This window comes from Lupinus angustifolius, chromosome LG05 (genome assembly GCF_001865875.1).
Source record: "Lupinus angustifolius cultivar Tanjil chromosome LG05, LupAngTanjil_v1.0, whole genome shotgun sequence".
Classification (NCBI taxonomy): Eukaryota; Viridiplantae; Streptophyta; class Magnoliopsida; order Fabales; family Fabaceae; genus Lupinus; species Lupinus angustifolius.
This window is the reverse complement of record NC_032013.1, coordinates 22,814,600-22,840,219: the sequence shown is the minus strand read 5'-3', so window position 1 is coordinate 22,840,219 and position 25,620 is coordinate 22,814,600. Positions and strand designations below refer to the sequence as shown.

The window sequence follows — 25,620 nt, the reverse complement described above, 5'->3', positions numbered from 1 at the left end:
CATTTTGTATAGAGGCATCTCAAAATTTATTGATTCACAATACAGACACCATCCTTCAATTTAGTTCAAACTTAAGTGTTAAAATTTCACTTAATTAAAATTCTTTTAATTAATTAGTAGGACCACATTTTTTGTCAGGATTAAAATAATTATAAAGATATTAGTCTCATCCAATGTAGGAGGATCAAAATAATTATAAAGAGGTCAGTTGAAGCACAATGTAATTTTAGTCATTGAGGTAGAACACATGAAGTTTTTAACCATGTTTAACATATTTTTATTGAAGGTGACGTAATCTTTATCATTTATTATTATGAGAAAAAGATGTATGTTCCGATGTCAGTTTTATATACTATTAGTGTATTACTCATCATTAATATTTAATTATTGTTGATTTTTAAAAAAAAATAAAAAATCTAAATAAATGGTAGATGATGGAGAATATGTGTACAAATCTTTAAATTGTCAGTATATAGATTTTACGCTCCATTATTATTATAATTCAAATAACGGTTTTTTTAAAATTATTATCAAATGGGTTATATGTGGGACATTATATGATATAAATATATTCTTATATCATAAAATAATTTATTTCATTCTACTAGTAAATTAAAAATATTTTTAAAAAAATAATTAAAATAAAATATATATTATAATTTTAATAATTGTAAGATATAACTTAAGTTAGATATTATATTCTCATATATCAAACAATTTAGAGTCTCAAATGAAATCAACCACAGCACGAGGTAGTTGCCATATACCGCACGTGCAACGATAAAATCCAAAAGTGAAAAAAGTGGCGGGCTTTTTTCTTCAATCCCATTTCCGTTAGTAACGAATAACAGTTTAGAGAGAGAAACGATTAACGAATAACATTTCTTCCATTTCCATTCTCTCTTTCTCATTCATTCATTGATTCATAGAATGGAATCTCAATGGAATCCCGTTCCTACAGATGATGAAATAAAGACATACCGTGAAACTGAGACAGATTATATGCCCACAAAGAAGCACTATAAAGATCCTATCAATCTCAATTTGCGCAAGCTTGCTGTTACTGAAATCGCCAAGGTAACTCTATTCCTTTTTTAAATCTCATCGGACCGCTACAGACACTGATATGTCAAGGTTTTTAATCTGATCATATCAAACTGCTATAGACACTGATATGTCGAGGTTTTATATACGATCAGACTGCTACAAACACTGATATGTCAAGGGTTTGGTAGTGGTTGTCTAGTCGAAATCGTATCTCGACTGCAATTGTAACCTCATTGAATGTAAATGCATGCAATTATCCTAAATATTAAGGTTTTTATTAAATTTCTGATACTGCTGACGAAACCATTATTTAAAACCTTGGTAGTATGCAGTGATTTTTGGAATGTGTTTTATATTTTCTCCTTTTGTTGTTGAATTTATGCACTTCCTTAAATTTCGTTCAGAGAATCTAACTTAGTATATGAAATTTAAATATATGCAGGAAATGTTTGTTTGCTGAAGAAAAAATGAGCAAGAATATCTTTGTCAATGAGATAATTTCTTTTTGCTTATTGTTGATATTTCAATATAATGTACTAAACCAGAGATGGAGATGATTTTGTATGAGTTTCTGCAGTGATAAGAAATTCAAATAAATTTCTAGACCTATATGATCACTTAACTTCATTGATTAGTCTCTTTTTGCACAGTGTTTTAAACATTCCTTACACTCATTATTGAGTTTAGTTTACATAATGTTGAATTTTCAGATTTTCTTTTGGATTTGACTCTAAAAAAATTGACTTTGTGCTTCTCTAGTTCTCAGAAAAGGAATGTGTTGATTCTGTTTAGTGCATCTTATCATTGTTGTGCTGATTTTTGTCCACACTTTTCTATATACAGAAGTGGATGATGCTTTCAGTAGATGATGCATTTGTTCCCTATCTTGCCATGAACTATTTCGATAACTTTGTATCACATATCTACATGAAACTAGTAATATATCTCTCCCTTTTTGGTTTCCAAATATTTTCATTTCATAAACATTCTGTCTTAACTCTCTGGTTTTTGTTGTTAAGAGTGTTACGGAAGCTCCTAGGGTTGCAATCGCTTGCCTTACTATTGCTGCAAGGATTAGGGAAACCCCCACCGAAAATTTCCCGGTATACTTCTTCTGCATGACATTTTGTTGTAAACTAGAACATCAAATTTGTAAATGAAATTTTTTTAAGCAACATTGTGTTCAATACATTTTCACAGGAGGATATCTTTGAGGGATTTTATACTCGGGAAATCAAGGCAATGGAGTTTTGGTTTCGCGAGAAAGGTGAGAGGCTAAAGCAACCTGTAACTCCCTTTTGCTTTGTGAACTACTATTATCCCGCTTTCAGAAATATTAAGCGCTGTTGCATCGACGAGATCATAATCCAAGCTCAAGGAGGTAAACTCTCATGTTGTTAATTCTATCTTATTTTCCAACATCGATGCTAAGAAAACGATATTAAGAGAATTTTTAAGTTGTTTATTTTTTTTCTCATTCTGCAGAGGAGGACTTCATTGGATACAAGCCTTCTGATATTGCATTTTCCAGTTTTCTGGCTGCTACCCGCATTGCAAATCCCTTAATAGCTATTGGCTCAGTTAAACTGCCGGTATTTATGAAATAGAAAAGAAAGTGTACTGTGCTATTAATTTGTTATTTTTCATGATAGATTTAGATTTACAAATTATGCCTAAGAGTTTATATATTGATCATTGTGATTCCAGGATGGGCTGAACCGTTGTGATGAGGAGTTGTATCATCTTTACCATAAGAAAGGGATTAGGGTAGAAATTTCTATGTCAGAAGCACCTCCCTCTTTAATTGCAACCGTGGAAATACCCAAAGAGCAACCTAAAGAAGCTGCAACATCCAAGATTGAGACAAAGATTGAAGAAGCAACTCCCTCTTTAATTGCAACTGTGGAAATACTCAAAGGGCAACCTGAAGAAGTTGCAACATCCGAGATTGAAGAAGTTACAACATCCGAGATTGAAGAAGTTGCAACATCCGAGTTTGAAGAAGTAATTCGCTCTTTAATTGCAACCGTGGAAATATCCAAAGAGCAACCTAAAGAAGTTGCAACATCCGAGATTGAAGAAATAATTCCCTCTTTAATTGCAAATGTGAAAATACCCAAAGAGCTACCTGAACAAGATACATTATCCACGATTGAAGAAGAAGTTGCAACATCCGAGATGGAAGAAGTAATTCGCTCTTTACTTGCAACCGAGGAAATATCCAAAGAGCAACCTAAAGAAGTTGCAACATCCGAGATTGAAGAAGTAATTCCCTCTTTAATTGAAAATGTGGAAATACCCAAAGAGCAACCTGAACAAGTTACAACATCCGAGATTGAAGAAGTAGTTCCCTCTTTAATAGCAAATGTGGAAATACTCGAAGAACAACCTCAAGAAGTTTCAACATGCGAGATTGAAGAAGTAGTTCCCTCTTTAATTGCAAATGTGGAAATACCCGAAGAGGAACTTGAAGAAGTTGCAACATCCGAGAGTGAGACAGAGTCTGCGAAACAAAGGCGGGTAAAGGGCAAGGCAGTGGCTGAGATAGTGGAAGAGAAGAGTCCATACGATCCCTTGAGGTATTGCCCAAAGAGACTAATGAATTTTAAGCTGCTATGGCTGATGGATGATCCCAATGAGTCCAGCATGGCTTGTGTCCTACCTGAAACACCTGTAACTGAACCTGTTCGTGACAAAAATTCTTGCTGCTGCTTTGGTAAGTTCTAGCTCGTTTTATAAATTCCACAGACCACTAAAGGATGATCCAACATTCTACACAACTAGACCATTGTAGTAGTTGTTTTGCCACTAGACCATAAGCATAGTTCCTAGAGTTGTGTTAATTCTACTGAGTCAAATATTGATCTCCCAATTAGTCAAATAAATCCAATGTATATAGATGTGGTTTCAGAATTCCAAACCCCGAATGCTTCTTTATTAGTAGTACACAATATTGATCTATATAGTTTATAAGATTGATGGCTCTCAATGGGTTCAAGATGAATAAAGAGTGGAGGTAGTAAGGAGGTCAAAGAAGAAAGGAAGGTTTTACTGAAAAAATCAAATAATTGTTTTTGCTTGAGTAATTTTATACCAAAAATAGTTATATATACCAGAGAAGTTTCATTTGGAAACTTTAAATTATTAGTGTTCATTAGTAACCTTTGGAGAGTTTTCAGGATCTTGATAAGTGTTGATGATGTCTTACCCTTGTGCACCAAAACAGCATCTTTAAACTCCTGCACTATGGATTCTTCAAATTTCTGAAAAATAATCATTGGTTCTTCAATGCTCTTCACTCTTGATCATCACTCCCAACTTCCAATCACTCAAAATCGTTCAATCTCCATCCCCATCTCTCCCTGAGATTTGAGGCTCTCTATCTCTCCAATTCCAACTGCTGTGTCTCGGAGTTTCCGGGGAAAGGAAAGGAGGTGAATCAAAGGGTAAGGATGGGAGGAAGGGAAGGAGAAAAGAAGGTAAATAAAGCTAAATTTCTACCATGTTTGGGAATGTAAAGTAATGATAGTACAATCATATTGTTTTACACTCATTTTAAAAATCTAATTAACAACAAGAATCAGACAAAAATAATACAAGAATGATGTGATTATAAAATCGACATAGTTCTCTTTAGAAAAATCGTAAATAGATGATAATATGAAAATGGGAGAGGATCCACTTACTACCGGAGTAAGTTGGAAAAATATACTACACATCTTAAGTATCAATTCTAAGAAAATCCAATGATTAGAAAACCTTCAAAATTTCTCATTCTCTTTCACCCAACTCCGAAACAAAAGACACTTTCCAAAATCATCGAAGACTCCCAAATATAACCTGAAGAATTTGCAGCAGCAAAGACTGAGTTGATTGACTTATAAATCAACTCTCCTTCTTCAGTGGCACAGTTTGTTTACACATGATCGACATAGTTGCAAGACCAATCAAATTGCAGAGTCAAAATGAAATGAAAATTCATAGCAGTGTTATCAAACCTTACTATGTTTATACTTATTTGTGTAAGATGAAACCTATATTTATATCATCTTTTCAATCATGTGTGATATTTTATGTTATATAATTAAATAATATTATGATTGAAACCTTTCTTTTTCTTTTTCTTATGTACAACTAATCAAACCGCTGTAAATAAAACTGGCGGGTTTTTTTGTTGACTTCCATTTCTGTTAATAACGAATAACTGTCAATAGCTCAGTCATAAATCTGTTTTTGTTTGTTCCATTTCCATTTTTTCTTCAGCATGGAATCTGAATGGAATCGTGTGACTAGTGAGAAAGAAATAAAGAGATACCTTGAATCTGAGATAGATTACTTGCCCACAAAGAACTACTATCATGATCCCTATAATCTCAACATTCGTAAGCTTGCTGTTTCTGTTATCTCCAAGGTAACTCTTTAATTTCATAGTTACATGGTTTACGATACCGATACCCAGATCGAATACAATTCGTCATTTTTAATTATATGATCACATAACTTCATTCAATAGTTTCTTTTTGAACACTCTTGTTTTCACACTCTTGTTTTCAGTACTGGAGGGTTCTTGAAGTTGATGCATTTGTTCCTTATCTTGCCATGACCTATTTTGATAACTTTGCATCACAATCACATGACCCTTTTCTAGTAATATATCTATCTCTTCCTATTTTGGTTTCTATATATCTCTTATTTCATAAAGTTTCTATCTTTACTCTCTTCTTTTTGTCTAAGGATATTGATGAAGTTCGTTTGATTGCAATCACTTGCCTGTTTTTGGCTGCAAAGATGAGGAATTTCTCATGGAGAGTTTTTCTGGTAAGATTCTTCTGCATCACATTTTGTTACGGAACCATGTTGTGTTTAATTCTCTTCATTGATTCGTTTCATAGAAGCACGTATATGATGATTTCAAACCTGAGGCAATAGTGGCAATGGCAAAGGAGGTTCAAAAAATAATTTCTTATTTTATAAGACCTGTAACACCCTTTTGCTTTCTGGAATTCTATTATCCAAACTTCAAAATATTCGGAGAGTTCAAGCGCCGTACTATCAATTGGATCATAATTCAAGCTCAAGGAGGTAGAAAAATCATGTTTTGTGGATTCTGTGTTAATTTTTTTTCCAACAGTGATGCTTAGAAAGTTTAATCATTTACAGAATTTAACTTGTTAATTGTTTTCTGGTTTTGCAGAGAATGACTTTGTTGATTGCAAGTATTCTGATATTGCATTTTCCAGTTTTCTTACTGCTACCCGCATTTTATATCCCAGAATAGACCTCTGCTTAATTGACAAGCCGGTATTTGAAATAGGAAAATAAAAGTTGCACCATCATTAACTTGTTATTCATGATTATTTTGATTTATAAATTATTGATGATAGAGTATTATGATATCGTCCATGTAATCGACTCCGCGTAGTGGAATTAAGTTTTGATTGCTGTTATTTATGTATTCTAGGATAGTCTGACCCGTTGTGATGACAAGTTGATTGATCTTTGCAAGAGGAACGGGATTGTGATAGAAAATGTTGGTTATAGAACAGCTCCAACTTCAAGTGTACCTCGGCCTATAATCCGAGAGAAACCTGAAGAAATTGAACCTGCTAAGACTGAGATTGAGCTGGTTCAACGAAGACCAGGCAAGGAAGTGGCAGAGGCATCTGAGTCAGACAGAAAAAGAAAGGATAAGGGCAAGGCCGTGATGGTCGAGCCCGAGAAGAAGAAGGAAGAGAAGAAAGACAAGTCTTCGGATGATCCCTTGAAGCATTGCCCAGACTATCTAATGGATTTTTTGCTGCTCTGGCCAAGAGATGATCCCTTGGTGGTAAAGAAGCAGATACAAGATTGAAGCATGACTAGCAATCAATCTGTAACACATTGAAGTGAAGATAATGATGATGGTGATGACAAACATACCTCCGAATTCCCAATTTGCCCGGCCGCATGGAATCGACATAGCTAGTAGTAGTACTATAAATGTTGAGACCAAAGGAAGATCAAACATTCTGCAGAACTTCCTGTTACATAGATCACATAGTTTTAGTTCATTTCATTTGGTTGAGTTCCAGAAATTGGTTCTGGACTTTTTTACTTCTCAAAATATTCTGGTAGTTGCATATGCTGATTGAATTGTTGCTGTTGGTTGCATTAGACAATAAAGTGTGGTTCCTAGAATTCTGTTTCAGTGGTGTTAGTTCTATATCATTGATTGATTCTCAGACCTTATGATATTGATAATTGTTCTAGCTAAGATTGTTTCAGTGGTGTTAGTTATCATTTGACAAAATTAACGTTGTGGACTCATCTAAAGTTTGCCAACAATCATGAAGGAGAGGTGTTGAGCACCAATTGTAAAGTATTTTTCCTGACGCCTTTGTTTGGTTTCTCAGGAAAAAAAGGACAGAATTTCAGTGTTCATTATCGTGTTTAATCTCCACTATGTTAATTAAAGGAGAGAATTTCAGTGTTCATCCTCAAGGACATAAACTCATATGTTTAATTATGTGTTATTTTCCAATAATGATGCACAGAAAATTGGTTCGATTAGAGAATTTTATTTTTCTCCTTTTGTTCTGCGGAGGATGAGTTCATTGAATATAAGCCTTCTCAGCTTGCATATTTACGTTTTCTTGCTGCTACCCACATTGCATATCCCTTAATGATTGCCTCAATTCCCAAACAGGTATATGGAATAGAAAAGGAAAAAAAATACGATGTTGTTAACTAGGTATTCATTATTGATTAGATTTAAAGTTATGCGAAAGCGTCGCCGAATAGTATATGTTTGCATTAAGAAGGATGTTAATATAGAACATGCTAACTCAGGAATATCTTCCTCTGACAATTGAAAACAGGTAGAGGAGGAGGAGGAGGAGAAACTCCCTGTATTCTTTTCAGAGATTGATCCTGCAGCAGAATACAGAGTGATGCTATGGTTTCAACAAATAGCCAATTTTGTATCCGGTTGATGCCATTTAAAGAAAATCCGAGCCCGTTTACAAGAAATTTAAAGCTGTTTGTAAGTGATTGTTGATTCTGTAGGAGTATGTAGTAATATAAGAAATCGATTATAAGGATATAAAAGTCAGACTTGAAGTTAAACACTTAAAAAGAAAGTAGATATTAATGCTGAGGGAAGAGATTGAATAGGAGCATTTGGAACTGAATGATTTGGTTCTGTTGTATTAAACTTGGCTACGTTTCAATGACATTACTAGTATAAATTACTAAAATAGGTTGTATTTGGGCATAGTTTTTTACACTTGTTAAATATATTACACTCATAATTAATCCGAGTCTCTCATTATACTTTCTTTTTAATTTTCAATGATGATGGTTATTATATTAAGTCTTTCAATGGGTTCAAGTTGAACCAAGATACAGAGAAAACTAGAAACAATCAAGGAAGGAACAAAAAGGAAGAGAAGCTTTTACCTAATGAAGAGCAAAATTGGTGTGGATAAAAGGCAGATTCCTTAGGCATGGGCAATGGTTTCTCACAGCTCACATTGTCAACCACTTTTTCTATAGAAATATATTGTATTAAGATTTGAAGCTATGATCCTTTCAATACAACACACCACCAGATCTATCCTAGTGGCTTTTTGAACCACTGAGTTTGTTAGTTTCTAATTTCACTATTGTAGCCCTCAACATGAAATGGGGCAACTACTACAACCATTCCCCGAATGTTGTTTCAATCAGATGATAAAAATTCCGAACAGCATAAGGCCCTGCTGGTTTCATGTTTTATCATATTGGAAAAAAGGCAGCTAGAATGCTAGCCAACTCGATACAACAGGGGAAGGATCATAACATACCTCTGAGAAACTTTAACATTTGAGGCTTGTGTTGTTCTGACTTATGATTACGGCCTTTCCAAAACACGACAGGCTCTAACAATTGAAATCAACCTACATAATGTTATAATACCCCACATCGGACCAAAAATCTAGTTTGACTATGAATGCACATGTAACAAAATTATGAAGCATAAATCGTTTCCACCAGGATGAAGTCACTAATGCTTTTTAAGTGCATTCATTTTGTCCCTCAGGTAGTAGAGTTTGGCCCTCCTCACTTTCTTCTTGTCAAGCACCTTTATCTCCTTTATGTTAGGTGAATACCTATCACACATTGAACAGAGCCTGAGCAAACTATCATATAATATGACTACAAAACACAATCAGCTATTCATTAAAAAGACTCTGCTTAGATGCCAAAAAAGAAGACGGGATGCTGTTTTACCATCTCAAAACAGCATGTCTGCAACAGATCCACTTTTAAAACGTGAAGTTAGTACTTACAATGGGAATAGAGACTCAATGCCAACCCCAGCCACCAGCCTCCTTATTCTGAATGTAGAATTGAGACCAGCATTACGCTTTGCAATAACAATGCCTTTTATAATAGAAACACGCCTCTTGTTCTCAGGCACTTCCTGTTATGTCAGATGCAATAGTAATTAAAAGAACATGCTAATATCGAACAAAATAGACAAGCAAAACACAAATATGAGTAAATCTTCTCCATACCACTTTGAGTTGCACAATATAACCAGGCTTTATCTCAGGCATCTCTCTCTGCGCTTTCACCTCCTCAACAGCTTCTTTGTCTAAAATCTAAATGATATAAAACCAACAATTTTTACAATGATAAAAAATGCCCTTAGTAAAATAAAAAGGATAGTCATATACCTGCATAATGTGCCTGGCAGTTTTATCTAATCTCTTAACTTTGATTCGAGGAGGTGCATTAGGCCCAGGACTGAAACTGTCTTGAGAAGAAGAATCATCAGAATTTGTCTGTGTTGACATAAACCTGCTGCAGAAAGAAGGTACTAGAGCAGCCTGCTGAAACGAAGCCAGTCTAGAACATCCAAGAACTGATGCTAAACCATGACTGGACTCAAATCTTTTGAATACCTCAGTCTGAGGGAATATCCTAGTCTGTAGAATAAATCCCAACAAAAGCATATACCCATAAGAGCTTAAATCCCATACAGACAAAGTCTAGAAGCAAGGTCACAATTACAAAATTAAACTGAAAAAATAGAAGCATGAAACAATGTTACACTAGATGGGCTCTAAATACTTCTGTCACCCTTAATTCATTTATTTGATCACACATATTAACAAAAATGAGATAACAGAGCTTATCATATAACTGTGTGCAAAATATTTATCCTTAAAGAAACAAGCTTCTTTTCGCACTTCAGGACTACATGAAATCAATTGGTATAATATAATAACATGATACATCATATATTTCTTCTTTTAAAAACATCTTACAAGGTAACCCATGCACATTACGTGTGAAACTAAAAATCTGTCACATCACCAACAACTATAACAGGAAGGCATGAGAAGCTGAGACACGTAGCAGCTGATCTGTGTGATGAGGCAACAAAAGTGAGGTGCAGCTTTTTGTGAGAATAAGAAATCGGGAATAAGAAGCGTGGAAGCTGATACAATCGGAAAGGAGACAAAAGGGAGAGAGAGAGAGATATAAGAGGATAATCAATAGAAAAGGAGGGTGTGGAATATTTGATATATCTTTCCATTCCCTGCAACTCTCTTCACGCCAGCTCTATTCTATGAGTTTGAAACCTCTTCCCCCCTTCTCTTATCTTCTATTAGTGTATTGAGGACCGGCTCCCTCAAATGTCTCACAAAACTCATACTATATAATGTTTCAGAAAGATTGGAATGAATATACATAAATCTTATACTTCTTTTAGCTGCTGCTTGTGTGAATCAAATGTATCTGCAATTTCTCAAATTAGGATCATATCAATCTCATTTAGCCACAAGTTCTATTTTGATGAGTCAAATCCGTGAACCGCGACCCCCTTCAACTCCTAAACTAAAACTTGGATACTAGTAGAACCTAGAGTGATGTAATCTACTAATCCTATCACTTCAATTCATCTTCTTATTCACAAAGGAAGCTTGGATTCGATAACAGACACAGGGATACAATAAATTAGAAAAATTATAGGAACATGACACGGCAACAATACAAGATATGAAATCAACATAAAAACACAAATATTAAATTGAAAGGCATGAACAAATAGCGAATGAATGACATAGTGACTTTGTGAAGTGACCATGCTTCTTAGTTTTTCATTCCAACCAAATCACACAATAATGCTATGCTAGGTTGGGATTGAAATCGAACGATGGAAAATAGGAACGTAATAAAACACAGTAAACTCTATAAGTCTATATGCATAACTAAACAACTCCATTGCTAAAAAAACCTTAAAAAACTTATGAAATTGAGATAAAAGGTAAATAAACAAAATCGAATGAATGAAATGAAGCGATGCTTACGGTAGGAGGAGAAGGACGAGAGGAAATGTTCGGAGAGGAAATCGGAAGTTTGGATTGCGGCAGAGAACGACGGAGGGATGATCGGAGAAGAGAGGATAAGAGGCTGCTGCTGCTGCGTGAAGCCATCGGAGGCGAGAGGCAAAGGGTGTTTAGGGTTTATGATGTTATTATGTTATTGTTACTACAAAATGGGTTTCAACCTTCGGTTAACCGTCACGCGTTCTATTCCACCTTCGCATTTTTTTTTTACCAATTTTGAGACTAATAATATTTTATGCAAGTGTATAGCTTTCAAATTTTATGCAAGATTCTAAATGATGGACTCAAATCCATATTCATCTATTATTTATTCTCTTAAATAAATTAAATATATACATAAATATGATGAATGATATACTAATAATGTGTTAGTTTAGTGGGATAAGGTTTCACTATATCTCTAACACATGGTATTAGATCAAAGTTTAATAAATCGATTCTAGTGAGTGACATTTATTGAAATGAAAAATGAATATTTTTTTGTTATTGCGAGATATATTGACAATTGCGGATCATTTGATTGGAATGAAATTTGGAATGAGTACACTTGACAATATGAATCATGTGAAAAACAAACTGATTCCTTATGTAGCAAATCTCTTACAAGATCAATTTGGGTTAGCTCTCGTTCGTTTAGAAAATATGATTAGAGAAACTATATGTGTAACAATTAGACATAAATTGATATACACATCCATAAATGGATTAGTTTGTTACTTATAAATATGAAAAATATCATTGGTTATACAAATTATGAATCTTCTTAAAGAGATATGTACATCCAAAATAATAATATAATCTCACATTTTTATTTTTGAGATATAATGAAATGACATGCAAATACAAAATTAAAAATTTGTCTTTCCAAAATAATAAAGATGATTCTTTTCCTCATTATATACAAAAAAATAGTGAACAAAATAATGATACTGTAAACAAAATTTCATTGGTAATATATATATATTAAACTCAAAATATAAAGCTCAGAATTATGATCCACTTTTTTTCAGGTAAAAAAAACTAAATTAACAGGTTGAAGCTATTGGTGCAAACTTATAAGGGAATGTAACATGAGGTAAATGAGCTGAGTTATTTAAAATTGGTTGGTTAAATATTCCCATCAAAAGTCATTCAAACTTAGACAAATTCAAAATTGAAATTAAATTCGAGTAAAACTAAAATTTTATAATTTTAACATTAAAATTTTCTAATTTCACATTTATATATTTATTTGTGATATAGATTTTACTTATCAATAAGAAAATATTTAAACATCCGAGATCTAAAGTCATTTGCCTAAAGGGGAGCATATTTGTTGTCTCATAAAGTATGTTACTCCATGTGTCACTCTTATTGATTGTCTTATCCAACTTATATGGTGGTGGGTTTTAATTTGAGGGAGCTCAGTGTCTGAATAGACCAGCTTCTACATTTTATTTTCTGTTTGGTTTTGTTTTGTGTATACTCAGAAATGTTAATCCAAGTGTTTGTGTTAGCGGGTGATCTTTGTTTGTTAAAGGTTGATGTTGTAGTGGTGTGTGCTAAGAATTAGACCTTCAAATTCTCTCATTCTCCTAAAGTTTTGGACAATTATAACATTTAAATATTTATAAATATTTGGGCTGCTTGAAAATAGTGTGCTAGTTGATGAAAGTTATTTTGGAAACAAAAAAAGTAAAGTCAAATTCATTTTCATTTGCTTGGGTTATTTATTCTACCAATTCCAATAAAATCGAACTTAATCTAATATGAGTTGGCGATCAGAACGTATATGACCCTACCCTCTCTGATCCACTCGACACGTGCTTGTATATTTAGGCTAGTCTATTTGGGCTAACGGGTCATGTGGCCTCTTAGGAACATAAAAATTAAATTACAAAAAGGAATACATGTAAATGGTTAAAATTAAATAATAGAATTATTATGCACATAATATAACTAGTTATCCTTTCTAGTTTATGATCTTATCTATATTCTTATGGCAGTTCAAAATTATTTCTTAATTAATTTTAGTATTTTTTGGGGATTATTCCTAAATTTTTATAAGTAATAATGCTGTTGTTTATCTTAGTTTTGGTAAACATTGTGTGAATATGTATAAGACGAGAACAATTGCTCATTTTGACAACACTACACTAGATTGAGGCTTTTGATTTAAAGTTTTAAACAGTTTTTATGTATTAATACTGAAGAGGAACATTTACTAGCGTTCTAAAGAATTTTTTTAATTATAGAAATCTTGCATTGAATTTTTTTATATTTAAATACATTAATGATTTAGTAGCTGTGATTTTTATTTGTTTTATTCTTTGACTACCCATTTGATAATTCTATGCATAAAATACACATAGCTAAGGTTGTTATTGACTTATTGCCAAATTTTTGAAGAAGAAAATGATGGTCAATGCAAAAGATATGATACTTATTTATAGGCATCAAATGATTCTTCTGTGGTTTCTTACCTAATTTTCTGGTTGATGTAACCTATTCCAAGCCTAAAAAAACCACTATATCATAATTTGTGAACTCTCCACCATTTCTTCATTTTCACCATACGCGTCCATCAACTATTGATTCTAATTCATGATTTTTAAGTGTTAACAAGTATTTTTTTAACCCCTTTATTTAGCCACAATATATGAATATGAACCCCAGAAGTTCTGAAAATTGTCCATGTTAAACTTTGGATGGGGTTAATGGTGGGTATAAATCAAACCTTTCACACTTTTATCCCTATCTTACTATTTTTTTTATCAATATTTGATATTAATAACTGAGTAGGGATTCACTTACTCTTACTCTTCATTCTAGCCATTAATTCTATAAATATTTAATAATTTAAATCTACTCACTAATTCAAATCATTGGTCCTACTCTTCATTCTAGCCATTAATTCTATAAATATCTAATAATTTAAATTTACTCACTAATTCAAATCATTGGATTTCCCTAAAAAACTTACTCTTTGAGTAAGTAAATCCATTCCCTTCTTAATAACTTTACATATACAATTATACTTTATCTAAAAAGTCAACAAGACATTAGTTCAATAATATAGGATTCATTGCATCTCAAATATTGTACCGGTCGAAAGTTAATAGTTTGATTCCTATTAATAACATTTGTTTGAAAAGACAATCACACACTCCCGAAAAAATAAATAATTATTTCCTTATTTAATAGGATGATGATATATGATTGGATATATAAAAAATTAATTGTTATTAGGGGAATGTTATCTTAATATTATCTAAAAATGTTGCAAAGATTTTCATTTCTTTAGGTTACTACTTACCATATATTTAGCTGAAACTTATAGACTCTCTTTCCTTACATAAGTGATTAGTGTGACATTTATTCATTATTTTCTTACTTGCTCTAAGGACTTCGGGATCAGTTCCATAATATATGATAGTTCCAATTCATCATTGTTTGAAATGAATAAAATCATTTTAAATTTGAGACAACCTCATCATAATCACATTCTCATGCCTCTATTTTCTCTCATAACTGCCTGCAAAATGTAGCAACGTTATGCAACAATTCCATCAATTTCACATTTCATTCTAACTCATTTAGATGATAAATAATATCATATATGACCATTTTAGTTATTTAACCAAAGAAGGAATGAAGTAAACCAACTTCAAGTTTTATCAATTATCACCGACATATATTTTACATGAAGTACAATAAATAAATAAATAAATAAATAAATATATATATATATATATTAATTGTAACATGCTTTCACCTAAATATAGGAAACATATCATCTGTCCCATTTTTTGTACCATTCCGTATACAATTAATTTTGATTGATTATAAAAAAATTATTTAAGTTAAAATTGTATTATTAAATACTTTTTTGACCAATCATACATGAAGTGACACAAAACCGTGGGATACGAGATGTGCTCCCAAAATATATTATAATTAGATTAGGCCGGATAGGGATCATCTATCCCTAATGTGTCACATTTTCTATCTCAGACTAATGATATATTGACATATAAATAAGAGAAATTTTTTAAAAACAAAAACTAATAAAAAGTATCATCTTATTAGTTACAACTCAGAATGAGACATTGTTAGACAAAAGTGATATTATGCCACAACTTTTAACAAAAGGCACAACTTTTATTACCTAACCTCTACCCTGAACAACTTATGCACCTTATATACTACACATACATACATAGGTGTTGAATGTAAATTATTTATCTTAATTCTTAAATATACTGTACCTCAAAGATACACACAAAAACTCAAAACTGAGAAAAAGGAAGAGATGTTTGAACTAAGAGTAAGAGAGAGAAGTGAAGAGGCACTGAGCAACATTACCAAAAATACAATAGCAATGAAGAGGGAATTGAGAAAATGAAAAGCTGAGTATTTACAAGACAATATGAAAAAGCACCCAATAAATAAAATAAGCAGAGAAAAAGCTTCCACATTCTTACTAATACTGACACTCATCACTACCCTTCTTGCCTAAGCATATTTATACTCATCACAAACTTGTACTCATATTAGCCTCAAACATAGTCTGCATATAACACAGTACCACTCTCACTATTTATCAGCAGCCACTACTTCACTACTATGGCAAAAAGAAACAAAAGTGTTTCATTCTATATAATCTCTATAGCATGCTCATATGATAGGATTTTAGCATTTTTAGAATTAAAATGCCATTTTTTGGGTATATATGTTGGTGATAATGTGTATTTGGTTAAGTAGTTTTAGCTGAAATGATGTTAAAGAAAGAAATTTTAATTTATGGGTTTAGTGATTTTTTCTGTACCGATATCCCTCACTTTATAGTTAAGGAATTAATCTCTTTCGGGGTATATGACTACTCCTTCCAACTAGTATCGCTCACAGGAATTGAATCATTGATCTTTTGGTCATCCTTAGAATGTGTTCTTTTATCACTAGACCAACATCTTGTTGGTAGTTAAATGATTTAGAAATATTAAAAAGGCTTATTTTAAATAGCTTATAGAATATTTTGAAACCAAGTTTTCTTATTTTATCTCTCCCAAGTTAACTATCAAGTATTATTAACTTAATAATATATTGTATGCTTTGTTTTCATTCAAAATTTCTTATTTTAACTTCTTTAGTTAGTACCCTCAATGCCATTAGGGAGGGTAACCCTAAATATAGTTTCCACCTTTTTTGTCCATAACATAGGTGGCAGATAAAAAACAAATTTTCACATTTTTTGGAGCATTCTCTTAAGGCATTACTTGACTCCCATAAAGGGCATGACAGAGATACCAACCATGTGTTTCAGCTCATAAAAGATGTAAAACTAACTCTAGAACAGAAAGCCTGAAAAGATTTAACATTTAAACAGTATAGAACAGTAACTAGGGTTTTGAGCCCAGAACTAACAAGGTTGTTTTGTTCATTATATTCTGTCTGTTACTTCTTTATACTTTGTTACAATGCACTTCAAATTTACCATACATTAATGTGCACATACTTGCAAATAGAATATAAACATTAATATAAATGTTACCATATATTATAAAGTATATATAAACTAAGCATGTATTATAGAAACATTAAATGTCATAATCTTATAGTGGATACATATAGAGTGGCGATTTTCCTTAGAAGGGCATACATAGAAACTGTTTATCTAGGTATTAGTCTAACAACAAAAGGAAATTAAGCTGAAAAGTTGTACTTTGAAGCAGCACACAACAAAAAAGGAACACTTTTTTCTGATCCTAGTTGGAAAGCTTCAAAGATAAATCAATATTAGAAGCAGAATCTCCATAGGGTGCAGCAGTAATAGGAGAAGCTTCAGCAGCACCTATATTTGTGGCCAATTCCAGAACCTTGGAAGTAGTGCCTAAGTCATATTTTCCTGGGAAGAACTCATATTCCATGAAAACTCTTGAGTTTCCCTTCCTGTGAACTGCAACAATCTCTACACTCTAACAAAACAAATAGCACCAAATCAGTGTAAGTTATAATCTTCCAAACTTTGTTAACTCTTTTTTACTATTAGTCTATTACATTAAGTATATGCAAATGCAACCATCATGAAATAATTAATAGATAGATAGATAGATACATTAGAAACTGCAACAATCTCTACACTCTAACATAACAAAAAAACACCAAATCAAGTTATAATCTTCCAAACGGTGTAGACCCTTTTTAACTATATATTATATTGAAAGTATGCAACTATCATATGATATAAATAAATAGGTATTATTGTGTGAAATTACCTCATCAATATTTGTAGCAGAAGCAACATCATTCCTGTCATGTTTGTTATAGAAATTACTGGTTTCTCCAACAAGATTTGGGGCTTCTGCTTGAGGAATAAGTCCAAGAAATTCAGGGCCACTGCAATTTGGCCATATCTCAAAAGTCATGTCTTTTCTTGCATATGATCCTTTTACACTGACCTCATTGAAACGTGATTTCTGAGACAAATGTGAACAATATTATAATGATAGAATAGAACCATAGATACTTAACAAACAATAATTATTCACCATCAATGATAAAACATTGTTATTGACAAGCCATTAATGAGCTTCAAGATCTGTTGAACATTTTAGAAAAACTAATGATCATTACTTTAATATTTATACCATGAAATGAAAATGAAGCACATTGAAAAGGGGTTACCTTGTTATTATTTCAATATTACACAGATAAACACTTAACAAACAATGAACACAATTATTCATCATCAATCAACAGAAATCACTAGAAAGGGGAATGGAAAGTGGGAGGACAAAACATTTTTGATGACAAGCCATTAATGAACTTCATGATTTGTTTCACATTTTTTACATTAACCTCAATCAAACATGATTTCTGAGACAAATGACAATGCTATTACATGGATAGAATCATAGATACTTACTTCACAAACAATGAAGAAAACTATTTACCATAAATCAACAAGATCTACAGAAAGGGAAAAAATAAAGTGGGGGGACAAAACATTTTTAATGATAAATCATTAATGAACTTCATAACATTTTGGACATCAAAATAATGAATTAATGAACACAGTTAATTCACCATCAATCAACAGAAAGGATAGTAAAACATTTTAGTGATAAACCATTAATGAAAATGATTTATTACACACTTGAACTATATCAAAAGAAAATTAATGATCACTTTTATTTATACCATGAAATGAAAATGAAACACAATCCAGTACTTGACTCTCCAATACTGGAATATGAGGAAAATTTTACGAAGTTTTACAATTATTTAATAAAAAGAAAAGGAGAGGATATGCACTCAATGAAAAAGGATTGGTACCTTGTTGAGGCAAACATCAAAACATTGAGGTTCAGCAAAATGCAGATTTGGCATTGAAGAGAGCTCTTTGGAGGTCTCCAAAGGGCTTCCAACCAAATTAGGACTCAAATTTGGAGCCCCAAATCCATAAGAACTAGCCCTATTAAGTTGATTAGGCACCACAAATCCCACACCACAAATACCAGAACTAGCACCAACAACACCTCCACTTCTATTATTTCCTATGAAAGTACCACCCTGATCCCACACACCAATACTATTTCCATTAAGAACTTGTTGAGGGGAACACTGAAACACACCTTGGACATGGTTTGGTGCACCATACCTCACTGGAACATTACTACTAGTGCTGCCATTAAAGGGGTCTTGAACACTAGTGAAGGAAGGAAACACTGGATGATGATGATGATCAGGGAAATTTGGAATAACTGGAAATCCTGAACATGTTTCATTCATCTTCATCAGTGACTCTTGCATCCTAAGACGTTCTAACTGTTCCACACCTAACCCTCTTTGAGGTTGTTTCTTTGGACCTTTCCCTTGAGTTTTTCTTCCTCTACCACTGCTTCTTACAACTTCATGAACCTTTGTGTCTTCACAAAGGGGTTTCATTTTCATGTTCTGATCATCACCATGGTTGCTGTTTTGGTCAGATAAGGCCTTGAAGAGAAGTGAAGTGGCCATGGTGAAAAGCGGAAAAGGTAATACAAAAGAAGAAAAAAAAGGTTTTTTAGAGAGAGTGATAGACGAAGAGAAAATGGGGTGGTGACAAAATGAAATTTTGGTTTGGGTTAAGGAAGGTGGTTTAGGATTTGAGATATATAGAGAGAGAAGAGTTGAGTGAAACAAAAACAAAACAGAAAGTGTTTGTGTGAAATGGTGAAAAGAACATAAGACAAATACGTGTGCTGTTATGGGAGTGTTGTATTAGTGTGATTCTGTCTTCTTCTTTTCTTCATGTCTTTTGCTACTTCTATTCACTCCTCTTGTTTAGGCTTTTTCCAATTCCAAGAAAATATTTATCACAAATGCTCACTCAATTAATCCTTTAACCTGGTGTTAATATTGCTTGAGGTTTACAAATTCTGACTTGAAAGAGTAACTAGATTAACATATAAGTCAAAAAGATGAAAGATTTCACACACCCAATACAATATTACTTCGTTAGCCATAGGGTAAGAGATAAGTTTACCTACAAGACGTTGATCTAGTGATGGAAAATCCTACTAAATCTTCAGAAACACCAAAAAGGTCAAAAATTCATTTCTCCCGAAAAGGGTTACTTCGTTACCCATTGTGAGTGAGGTGATGATGGACAAGGATCACATGTCCCATAATTTTTCTGCCTCCCTGTCCCGGTCCAATCAAATATCACAAAATAATATTAAAATATTAATTTCTGTTTTTATTATTTTTCTTTTTAAATAAATGAAGCTCAATGATTGGCTTGGTACACCAAGTGGAACATGAATTGGGACATGTGATCCTCATCCGATGGATACCGTTACAAAAAAGAGTGAAAGGTTATAAAAAAAGAGTTTTAATTTTAAAAAATAGTGTTATTTGATAACTTGTCACATAACAAATAGTGTTATTTTATAACTTCTCATATAACTAAAAAGATATTCTTAATACTACAAAAAAAAAAAACTTCTCACATAACAAATTAAATTATCTCTATCTGTTGTTTACTTTTCTTCTTTTTAATCTTTATATTGTCTTAAAAAATAAATATAAAAAATAAAAGATATAAACTTAAAATTGCAACAAATTATTTGTCAAAACTTTGTTTTTAATCCGGAATCTATTAAAAAAATATACTCTTATTTAGGGGTAAGTAGGAACCGACCCTACCCACTCACCCGACATGACCCGATCATGATTGGGTCTAAATAGGGCCGGGTCCGATCGGGTCTAGGGTCAGGTTTGAGTTCCAAAAATAGACTCAGTCAATATTTAGAGTCGGGTAGAGACCAAGCATGACTTAGCCTGTCCCATCGCAGGGTTACTCGCTCATCATGTTTGTATATGTTTCTATTCAAATGTGTATAGAGTAATGATATGATTTTGGTCGAAAATATCATTTATTCTTTAATTTTTCCTTAATATATATATACATATATCATTTTATATATCAAACTGCATATTCATATTAATAAATAATATTGTGAAGTCTTTATCTAAAATGAGTATGCATTATATTTAATCGGGTCTAAGGTCGGGTTTAAAGGCCGACCCGGTCGCTATTTAGGGTCGGGTTAGCTACGAATCTAGGGTTGGGTCCGGATTCAAAAAAGTGACCCTACCAATATTTAGGGTCGAATATGGACAAGCTTTAACCCGTCCCAACCCGGCCTATACTTACTCCTACTATTATTACTCTTTACCAAGTATATACATTCATGTGTCATAATGGACCCCCATTTTAGTCTCTCAATTTACAAAATCAGCATTTTTGGTTTTGAAATAATACAGACTAGTTACATTAGTTTAAAAATTATAAACAAAAATTACATTATCCAAGAAATAAATTTATATATTATTGAGAATTATTTAAATGTTAGATTTTAATTTTAGAATGGAAGACTAATGTAGCTTATACTTGGAATAAATTTCAGAGAGTTAAAAGTATGATGTGAATTATTGATTGTAGTCTACACAACTTAGGTAAAACACAAATATTTCTTGCTTCTTACACATACCTTCTTTGTCTTTTTCTACTTTATGCTAAGTGAAGATTGGTTATTATATTTCAAAATCTCATCACATGTGAATGACTCTATATATATTTTGTTATCGGGTGAAAGGCAAGCTCTGATTTACTGAAGTGAGATTTTTAGTTGTTGTGACACGTGCTATTCTATGAAGGTGTGGACCAATGTAAATATCAAAGAATTATCTCCAATCCCTATGGCTATATTGTACCTAAAGAATTTAATTTGTAGAGGGGCAGTGTTAGTTTTAACCAAATTATTAACGAATCATTAGGCTTTACATTATTCATTTTTGGAAAACCTACTATATTGTTTTGCTTATTGATAATACAATTAATGTGCATTGTATATGGTTATGCTATTATGTATTTGTTAATAAATTACTGATTTTGTAATAAATTTAAAGTTTTATAAAAATATAAATAATAAATGATAACCAATAACATTTTTTTTGGAATCATAAATTCATAACCAATAATATTTATAAAAAATTATAAATACCACACTTTATAGTAAAAATATTAGGAGTACCAAAATAATGCTTAATTTTTTGAAGGGATATATGTAGAAATAATTCAAAATAAGTAGAATTGACTAACGAAATATTGATATAATAGTACAATGTCTTATTGGATTTTCAAATATGGTATTAAGTCAAATGTTTGATTCATGCGAAGAACATTTATTGAGAAGATAACACATACCTAAAAATAGATTAATTTTTATCCATATAGTAAAATTAAAGAATATCACTATTTATACTAAAAAAAAGTACCAGGATTATGAAGAGTTGGTATGTACACCATATTTAATATTATTGGACAACAATGAATTAATATGTGTATGTTATTAAATGTGTATTTAAAGAAATTAGAAAAGGGAGGTTCGACAATCATATGTAGTGAGATTTGGTGGTGAATTATGAGAATCTGAAGATTAGAATAGGCTTGTAATGATGGCTTTCTCCATCTTCCATTCTTCTTATTTGGTAACGAGAAAAAGCTGAACCCATGTGGTGCCTTCTAATATGGTAACAACTCTCTCTCTCTCTCTTTCAACCTAGAAAATTAAAATTAATAACATTTTCTTATTAGTTATTTAACTAATTTAAGAAATTATCCTACTACATGTCTCCATGTACTGGTCTTTAGGGAAAACATAGCCCTTGGAAGTTGTTACTCAAAATAAATTAATGGATATTAATTTGTTATACTTTTGAGCAAGGTTCAAGAACATATTAATTGGTTGGTAAAATTGTTTAATAAGATTATAAAGTCTAATAAGATATAAGATGAGGTGAGAAGAAATATTTTAATTTATATTTATAATAGTAAAGGGAAATATTTATGATAAGGTTTGTAGAAAGCTCTTGATAATAAATGAGCTTTGGTTATCTATATTTAAACACTCAACTTATGCCTCTACTACGAAAACATATGATGTGGTATCAGAAGATTTATTTATTGTCATACCATTGGTCAACTTTTAAGCCTCTATGTGTTTACATATATTTATGTTTCTTTTGGTTGGAGAGAATTAGTAAAGAAAGAGAAGGGAAAGAGAGCGAGTTGAAGGAGAGCATAATTCTTCCTCTCATTTGGTAGGAGAAAGTATTGAGAGAAAGAAAATAAAAATGGTGGGATCTACCAATTTTTGTTTTCTTCTCTCATCCTTCTAAGAAATGGTAAAGTGAAAGAGTTTTTTTATATTTACTATAATGTCTTTAGCTTTATCAAACGTTCATCCTTATTTATAAGGATAAAATTGTATTTCTAATAAAAATATATTTTATGTCTCTTCTAATTCTTTTCTACCAAACAACTCTTATAATCAACTCATTTTCACATTTCTTTCTTTCTACTTATATTCTTTCTTTTTATCTTCTCTCATCCTATTTTCTTCTCTAAACCAAACAAAACATTAATGAGCATATCCAAGAGTTGATGGTACAATGAATGTTTTTTGAGGATAACATGTCATAGTTATAAATTCGAGAGAAGAATTATATTAGAAGCTAAAAATATAAAGACAAACTTTAAAAGTAAATAAATTTCATATAAGTAAAAGTAAAACAGAGAATATAAGGTGTAAATTTAGCAATAGGCGAATAAAGAGGTAAAAATTAAATATTATATCATATCACAAGTCACTAGATTTAAGTATTTTGGGTCAATCATATAAGATAATGGAGAATTGTTGGAAATGTAAACATGATATTCAAGATGATGGATGAAATGATGAAGTGTTTTAGGTGTCATATACTATAGAAATGTGTCAATCATGCTGAAGGAAATTTTTTACTGTATGCACAACTATATACTCATAATGTTATATGAGGCTGAATATTAAGAGATAAAATATCAACAAGAAAATAAAATCAATGTAGCAGAGATAAAAATATTGTATTGTATGAGTAAACATACTAGACAAAATAAAATTATGAATGAATTCATTAGGGAAAATATTATGGTATCTCTTATTATAGAAAACATGGTAGAATCATGTATTAAAGTGATTTGAATTTGGATGAGATTGTTAGAAGCCCTAGTATGAAAAATCAAATAGAGGTTAGTACAATTTCTAGAGGTAGAGGATGTAAGAGAAAATGATAGACAAAACCAGTAGAAAATTAGAGATCAAGTAGATTATCAATTTGGTCAATAAACATAATTTATGATAAAATATTATAATATCATTAAATCCATATATCCAATTATACACTTAATGGAAGTAAAGTTCGATTGTTATATGTATCGGTCCTAATTCTCAAATAACCAAAGAGCTTAATTAAAACAACTAAATATGTTATTAAATTATGACGAAAAATATACGCAATGACAGAATAATAGTTTTTACATTATCAATACATCATCTATCATTTGTTTTTATTTATTATTGACTTTTAAATAAAAATAATATAAATGAACAGTAAACGATACACTAACTATGTATAAATCTTTACACATATATTACACTCTTAAATATTATGTGCCTACTTATTATAAAGACGAACACCAAATACAACTTTATACTCGTTGAGGAATAGCTTAAATTAACGACCCTTTTTGGTTTTCTCATTCTGAACTATTATCCGGTTAGTAAGTCATAGGTATTCATATGATAGAGCCAATAAAAGCCAGTTTTAGCTTTTAGTTTGACCAATATTTCTATTCTAGTTTGGGGTTGTTACTTGTTAGTTAAGTTCAATAAGCGTTTTTTTCAGCCTTTGAAACCATTATACTTTTATCATCTATATCATGTGATAAATCCTATAAAGATCATCTGTCCCAAGTTGATGTCCCAAACTCTATCTCATCCAATAATATAATGTTACATATGCCATTAAAAATACTCATTCTTATGTGTCCTTTTATTATATTTGCTGAAACAAAATATAATATTATGTTGCACTATATTATTGGGTAAGAAAAAGTTGAGGATATATGCCAATGATCTTCATCCACATTATTCACATATGCATTGAAATTATTGTTGATAATCTAGTTGTTTAATTAATTGTACTCGTAATTTAAAGTACACTAATTTTATACAGTAGCTAGACATCTTTGCCCATACGAAAAATATTGTTTATTATTTTGAGCATATCTTGTTAGGGTAATATCCATGTACTTTTGTTGATATAAAATATTGTATATAATCACTATGTCTTTATCATTAATTTCTATTATTTATATTTAAAATTTAATGATAATTAAATAACACAATGACAATGTAAAAGACTCGATCACTTTTGACATTTACATCTTTTTCTCATACTCAATTACTCAAGTATGCTATTTTAATAGTTATAAATAATTAATAATAATGAGAATTGAAAATCACTCTTTCATCTAAAATCTACAAGTCCTATAATCACCTATCATTTTCTCCTACATAGATATATGTTTGGTTGTTAATATGTGACAAGTATAGACTAAGAAAGGAAGCATTGATTTGGAATTGATTTGAAGAAATGAATAAAGATGAAAAACAAAAGCGACACACCCCACAAAGTGGTGTTATCAATATGCCCTAGACATATAACCATACTACTAGTAATATTTCATAAATATAGAGGAATCCACCCTGAAATAAGGGATACCCTATGTTGTTTTGTAGCAGCATAAAGGGTTGGTTTAATGAGGGAGAGAGGATCAAATAAGGAC

General features: G+C 31.6%; 3 protein-coding genes across 4 annotated transcripts; 1 reads left to right on the top strand and 2 right to left on the bottom strand.

Annotated features, from left to right (window-relative positions):
- On the top strand, positions 5,308-7,278 carry LOC109348182 (cyclin-D1-1-like). The gene is made up of 6 exons (XM_019588453.1): positions 5,308-5,458; positions 5,602-5,694; positions 5,782-5,865; positions 5,940-6,129; positions 6,242-6,348; positions 6,509-7,278. The coding sequence occupies exons 1-6, from the start codon at positions 5,312-5,314 to the stop codon at positions 6,896-6,898; spliced, it is 1,011 nt and encodes a 336-aa protein (XP_019443998.1). The 5' UTR covers positions 5,308-5,311; the 3' UTR covers positions 6,899-7,278.
- Positions 7,861-11,619, bottom strand: LOC109348180 (50S ribosomal protein L19-1, chloroplastic-like). 2 transcript variants are annotated; one of them, XR_002107708.1, is made up of 6 exons: positions 11,388-11,619; positions 9,747-9,998; positions 9,585-9,671; positions 9,357-9,490; positions 8,867-9,176; positions 7,861-7,887 (listed from the first exon to the last, which is right to left on the bottom strand). XR_002107708.1 is itself a non-coding variant. In XM_019588451.1 (5 exons), the coding sequence occupies exons 1-5, from the start codon at positions 11,511-11,513 to the stop codon at positions 9,071-9,073; spliced, it is 705 nt and encodes a 234-aa protein (XP_019443996.1). In that variant the 5' UTR covers positions 11,514-11,619; the 3' UTR covers positions 8,769-9,070. The 2 variants fall into 2 exon arrangements, 1 of the variants encoding a protein (XP_019443996.1); XM_019588451.1 differs by lacking the exon at positions 7,861-7,887 and having other exon boundaries at positions 8,769-9,176.
- On the bottom strand, positions 16,993-19,685 carry LOC109348179. The gene is made up of 3 exons (XM_019588450.1): positions 18,741-19,685; positions 17,681-17,881; positions 16,993-17,380 (listed from the first exon to the last, which is right to left on the bottom strand). Exons 1-3 carry the CDS (start codon positions 19,422-19,424, stop codon positions 17,171-17,173), a joined length of 1,095 nt encoding a protein of 364 aa, XP_019443995.1. The 5' UTR covers positions 19,425-19,685; the 3' UTR covers positions 16,993-17,170.

What these genes read in the sequence shown, in the direction of transcription:
- LOC109348180 (XM_019588451.1), bottom strand. Translation starts at nt 11,513, where the DNA reads ATGGCTTCACGCAGCAGCAGCAGCCTCTTATCCTCTCTTCTCCGATCA. An exon ending in CTCGTCCTTCTCCTCCTACC is followed by an intron (nt 9,999 to 11,387) that starts GTAAGCATCGCT and finishes TTTATTCTACAG; the next exon opens with ACTAGGATATTCCCTCAGAC. An exon ending in ATTGAGTCTCTATTCCCATT is followed by an intron (nt 9,177 to 9,356) that starts GTAAGTACTAAC and finishes AATGTGTGATAG; the next exon opens with GTATTCACCTAACATAAAGG.
- LOC109348179 (XM_019588450.1), bottom strand. Translation starts at nt 19,424, where the DNA reads ATGGCCACTTCACTTCTCTTCAAGGCCTTATCTGACCAAAACAGCAAC. An exon ending in TTGATGTTTGCCTCAACAAG is followed by an intron (nt 17,882 to 18,740) that starts GTACCAATCCTT and finishes CATTTGTCTCAG; the next exon opens with AAATCACGTTTCAATGAGGT. An exon ending in CTGCTACAAATATTGATGAG is followed by an intron (nt 17,381 to 17,680) that starts GTAATTTCACAC and finishes TTGTTTTGTTAG; the next exon opens with AGTGTAGAGATTGTTGCAGT.
- LOC109348182 (XM_019588453.1), top strand. Translation starts at nt 5,312, where the DNA reads ATGGAATCTGAATGGAATCGTGTGACTAGTGAGAAAGAAATAAAGAGA. An exon ending in AATCACATGACCCTTTTCTA is followed by an intron (nt 5,695 to 5,781) that starts GTAATATATCTA and finishes TTTTTGTCTAAG; the next exon opens with GATATTGATGAAGTTCGTTT. An exon ending in TCTCATGGAGAGTTTTTCTG is followed by an intron (nt 5,866 to 5,939) that starts GTAAGATTCTTC and finishes TTCGTTTCATAG; the next exon opens with AAGCACGTATATGATGATTT.